Here is a 5,701-nt window from a genome sequence, read left to right as displayed (position 1 = left end):
AGTTCTATCTGAAAAATTAGCACCTTAAAATTTTTGCAAAGCACTGTACCTATCCCTACTATTCTAGATCAGGAAAGAATTTAAACACACATAATATACAAAATATTGAAACATTTATACAAATACTGGAAATTTAAGAACGACAAAGAAAAAAAAAATTTTTTTTTTTTTTTCATTAAATCTGAGATATTTTATGATGGTATATGATGGTAATGATTTTAAGGGATTCGACTCAAACTATCAGCATTCTGATGTTGTTTTCCCTTACGATGTACAATCTCATAACTAAATGATTGCAGAATTAACGCCCATCTTAAAAGTCTAGGATTTGTTCCAGTGTTTTTTTCCAGCCACACTAAGGGATTATGATCAGTTTGTATAAGAAATTTTTTGTGTCCATCAAGATAACATTTCAATTTTTGCGCAGCAAAAATAATGGCGGCACATTCCCTCTCTGTAGTGCTGTATATTTGTTCTGTGGGTGAAAATTTTTTACTGAGGTACAGGATAGGATGTTCTTCATTTTCTATCATTTGCGAAAGCACAATCCCCAGATTTGAAGCATCGCACTGAATGATGAAAGACTTTGTATAGTCCGGGCTATACAAAACGGGATTGTCACAAAGTCTTTCTTTAAGCTCCTCTAATGCCTTTTGGCAAGAACTATTCCAGTCAATATTTGATTTACGATTTCGGCCCTTGAGTAAATTTGTAAGTGGAGCTGCAATTACAAAAAAGTTTTGAATGTATTTTCTGTAATAGCCAGCTAATCCCAAAAAAGCTCTGACTTGAGACTTGGTAGTGGGTATTGGGAATTCTTTTATGGCTTGGACCTTCAGTTCACCAGGTGTTCTTAGGCCTTGTCCAACTAAATGACCAAGGTACTTTACATAAGCTTGGCCAAATTGGCATTTTGACGGTTTTATGTGCAACTTAGCAGCACTCAACTTGTGGAAAATGTCTTCAAGGTGTTTTAAATGTTCGTCCCAGTTTTGGGAGAATATGGCCACATCATCCAAATAAGGCACTGCATACTCTTCACACCCTTTTAATATACTTGCCATAAGTCGACTAAAATCATATGGTGCGTTTTTCAAACCAAAAGGTAAACGCAATGGCCTGAAAGTTCCGAAATTCGTCACGAATGCAGCATACCTTTGGGCATTTTTACTTAATGGAATTTGCCAGTAACCTCTGGTTAAGTCCAGGACTGAAATATATGTAGCAGCAGATACTTTCTCTATCAGCTCTTCTATATTAGGCAACGGGAAAAATTTTGTGCGGGTGACTTTATTTAATCGCCGATAATCAATGCAAGGTCTTGCTTCTTTGCCATGGGCTTCCACTAATATCAAAGGAGAAGTAAAATCTGACTCTCCTGGTTCAATAACTTTTAGCTTTAGCATCTTTTCTACTTCAGATTTCAAAATTTCAGATTGTCGGGGTGAGAATCTATAGGGTTTGGCACAAATAGATTTGTCACACTCTAGTTCAATGTCGTGTTCAGTCAACGTTGTACATCCAGGCTCATTTGAAAAAATGCTGGAATATTTTCTAATTAATAAACAAAGTTCATCTATCTGATTTTCAGACAATCTAGTATTCGATTGAATATTTTGCCAAATTTCTAATAATTCATTGTCTTTAGATTCTAATTCGAGATGAGGAATTTCCTCGTCTTCTTTGGTTAAGTTGCTTTCAACACACAACAAGTTCACATTTTCTTCTCTCTGAAAGTACGGCTTCAGCATATTTGCATGATACACATGAGTTTTATCATTGTCTGGGTAACGAATGATATAATTGGTTTCCGAGAGTTGTTTAATAATTACGCCTGGTCCAATCCAATTAACAGACAGTTTATTTGGTTTGGATGGAGCGATGATAAGAACTAGATCACCTTCCTTAAACTCTCGCTTTTCCGCATTAATGTCGTACCACAGTTTTTGTTTCTCTTTAACTGCTTGCATATTCTGTATAGCAAGTTCTTGGCAACATTTCATTCTATTCAGAAGTTCAAAAACATACGAGATCACATTGTTTTCTTCGTCACCTTGTTCTGTTAAGTTTTCATAGAGCAATCTCATTGGAGTTCTCAAATTTCGACCATGTACTAGTTCCGATGGACTAAATCCAGTACTATCATGAATAACTGTCCTCAACGCAAATAGAGCATGAGGTAAGACTTTCTCCCAATCTGTTCCAGATTCTAAACAAAGCACTCTAAGAATTCGTTTCAAAGTTCTATGCATCCTTTCAACTGGATTGCTTTGAGGATGTCTTACCGAACTTTTTACAACTCGAACTCCGAATTTGTCCAAAAACTCAGTTGTAAGAACACTCATGAATGATGTTCCCTGATCAGTTTGTAATTCCTTAGGAAAACCAAAACGACTGAAAATTTGTAGTAACGCATCTACAATTGTTGTAGAACACAAATTTGGAGTAGGTATTGCATCAGGATACTTAGATGACATGCATATTACCGTTATGATATATCTGTTCCCCGAAGTACTGATTGGCAAAGGTCCACAAGCGTCAACGTTCAACTTGGTGAATATTTCTGAAATTACAGGGACAATTTTCAACGGCGCTTTTTTCTTATCTCGAGGTTTTCCAACTCGTTGGCAATGGTCACAAGTTTTAACAAACTTTTCTACATCACTAAAACAGTTCGGCCAATAAAAAGTCTTAAATAAAGCATCTTTAGTTTTATTTGCACCTAAATGTGCAACTGTACCTTCATGACAAAACGTTTTTAGTTGTTCACGAAACTTTTCAGGAACGACTAATAGTTTTCTTTCCATTCCGTTTTTGTCTCTTTTCTTATAAAACAGCATGTTTCTCTCTAATACGTATTTGTTTGGTTTGGAAATCGTCTTTTTCGCTTCATCAATGAGAGGTTTCAATTCTTTACTATTATATTGTTCTTTGATAAACGCTTTTGGAGAAGTTTTTATGAGATCTTGCAATGACACTTCCTTAACTACTGGTAGGACTTCTTCAATTTTCTCGTTATCTTCAGATGTGTTCTCATTCAGCTCTTTGTTAAGTTTATCGTCACACTGGATTTGGCTATCATTTTCAACATTTAAAAGTTTTTTCTGAGCTCTAGTTTGTATGGCATTTAACATATGTACTTGTAAATCTTCTTTAACTTTGCACTCTTCAAACAGCATAGCAGTTTTGTTTCCAAGCAGATATCTACCTTGATCTAAGGAATCTCTTAAGACTGCAGCTTTAGTGATTATGTGTCCCATCTCACACTCCAACTCAACTTCTACAAGAGGCAAACATGTCAAATTTTCTTCCAAAGGTGTTCTTAACCAAACCTTTTCATTTGTATACATATGTGGTTTCACATACTTGTTGCAAATTAGATCTAGAGTTGCACCAGTATCTCTCAAAATTTTCATCTCAACTCCATTTACTTTACCTACACTAATGTAACGTGACATCAGTTCATCAATACTTTTGTCAGCTACAACATGCGAAATAGATTCTTGAGTTTTCTTTAACTTATCACATTGAGGTCTAAGATGATTGCTAGAGCCACATTCATAGCAACGAAGGGGTTTTCTCTTTTCAAATTCTCTATCTCTTAGTTTTTCTTGAGATATTTCCGATTTTGTCAACAATTTCGGCTTGAATTCTTTTTTATTCTCGTTAAACTTAGAGTTCCAATTTTGGTTTCTAATATTAGAAAAATTCCTTTTGGGAAAATCTTTCTTTTTAAAACTCTCTCGAATACTTTCAAAGTTGTCCAACTTTTCAGCTAATTCAAATGGAGTGATAAATTTCAGCCAATCTTCTAAGTAATGTTCTCTTATCTCCACAGGTACTCGAAATTTCAATTGCTCAGTTATTATCAGATCTTTAAGCTGCTGCAGGTTCTCAATCTTCAATTCAGTAATCCACTGGGTAAAATAGCTAGACAGTTCTTGTGCATAATTTCGCCAAGATTTGTCCTGGGATTTTTGATGTCTATAAAAACATTGCTTTAATTTTTCACTATTCAGTTTATATCTTTTCAAGATAAGATCTTTTACAAAGTCATAGTTAATAGCATCGTCAGGTTTTTCTCTTGCCAGCATGTTAGATAATTCCCCAGGTAAAACCGCTAACAGATAAGCAACCCAATCCTTCTTTGGTACCTGAGCCATCTCTGCTCTTCTCTCAAAATTTATAAGGTAGAGTCCCATTTCATCGTGCTTTTCATCAAATTTGGGAGTAATCTGAGTAAGAGGAATTCGATGAGAATATTCAACTTTATTTTCTGAATCACTATTTTGAACAGGATCCTTATTCACCAGTCCTAATTTTTTTACTTCCAGTTCATGTAATTGGGCTTCACGCGCCAATCTATCTTCTCTCTCTTCTTGTCTAATTCTTTCTTGTCTATCTATCTCATCTTGTCGAGTTTTCTCTTCTTGTTTTCTGTCCTCAATAATTCTATCTAGAATAATCTTTACTTCATCTTCCTTATAAGCCGGGTTGTTCAAAATTAAATTCTTAATTTCCACTACTTTACTAGAAGAGTCAGCATCCACACCAATTTCTTCACACACTTCTAATAAGTCAATTTTTTTAGCTTTTGCTAAGTAAGCCATGACTTAAGGATTAACAAAATCAGAATGCTTTTAATTTATTTTCTCTTTCTTTCTTTGTATTTTAGATTTAAGAAAATTATGTTATTTATTATTTTAATAAAATAACAATAAGAAAACTAAAACACCGTTCACAACCGAAAGAAAACTTTAAAATGCATTACGAATAACAATTCTAAGATCTATTATTTCAAAAATATAACATGTATTACGCAATAGTAACCAACTAAACATTTTTACGCTAATTTTTCTACCATAAACAATGCAAAATAGTTTCAAAAACACTTTTTACATATTCAACAAATTGCATAAAATTTCACCCTACTTTCGAATTAAAATCGATACGAATCAGTGAATAAACTCTATAATTACATATATAAAGCTTCAATCAATAATAAATTCTCATGTTCACTTAAAAGCTTCAAATATAACCTCATATATATTTTTTTTTACAAAAAAATACAATCTATTTCAAATTTATTTCACTATAAATTGAACTTGGTTTTCAATACTACCAAATAAACAAATGCAATAAACTTTGTGCATAAGTCAACAAAAAATTATATTCCTGTATCATAGAATACTCAAGGATAATTATAGAAATATTAAATACAACATTTAATTATTCTTTTCTTTAACTTACTAAGCAATAATCCTAGCTAAAACCACAATGAACAAAAACAAAATTAAATGTTCTTTTCAAAAAGTAATAAATCTTTCTTTTTTAAACAGATATCCTTACTCAAATCTCATAAATTATTCATGAACTGAAACTTAACTCATGTTGATCTGGAATAAAAATATTACACATACATCTACATTGACGAATAAGTTTACTTTCACTTTCAATATAATTAAACACTATGCTCAACTTCAGTTTTCAAACAAGTTTTAAATCAGAATACACTGAATAAAACAATTTTGTATTTCTTTAAAGCAAACACTTTGTAATTTTTGCTTTTTAAATTAATATTTCATCAAAATTTATGTGTAATAAATGTTTTAGTAGGGATAAGCATGTGCGTTCAAATCAGAATCCAACGTTTAATACAAAATGTGAATTTAGATTTATATGACAGTATTTAAATTACCCA

The 5,701-nt window shown here is 32.6% G+C and overlaps 1 protein-coding gene across 1 annotated transcript; it reads right to left on the bottom strand.

The window, feature by feature from the left end:
• Nucleotides 1–218: 218 nt before the first annotated feature.
• LOC122268811 (uncharacterized) lies at nucleotides 219–4,610 on the bottom strand. Its single transcript, XM_087149661.1, has 2 exons — nucleotides 3,769–4,610; nucleotides 219–3,693 (listed from the first exon to the last, which is right to left on the bottom strand). Exons 1-2 carry the CDS (start codon nucleotides 4,608–4,610, stop codon nucleotides 219–221), a joined length of 4,317 nt encoding a protein of 1,438 aa, XP_087005787.1.
• Between the last annotated feature and the right edge of the window lie 1,091 nt (nucleotides 4,611–5,701).

This window comes from Parasteatoda tepidariorum, chromosome 8 (assembly GCF_982258835.1).
Source record: "Parasteatoda tepidariorum strain Cologne lab strain chromosome 8, Ptep-v5.0, whole genome shotgun sequence".
Taxonomy (NCBI): Eukaryota; Metazoa; Arthropoda; class Arachnida; order Araneae; family Theridiidae; genus Parasteatoda; species Parasteatoda tepidariorum.
The sequence above is the reverse complement of the archived record's forward strand: the minus strand, read 5'-3'. Positions and strand labels throughout refer to the sequence as shown.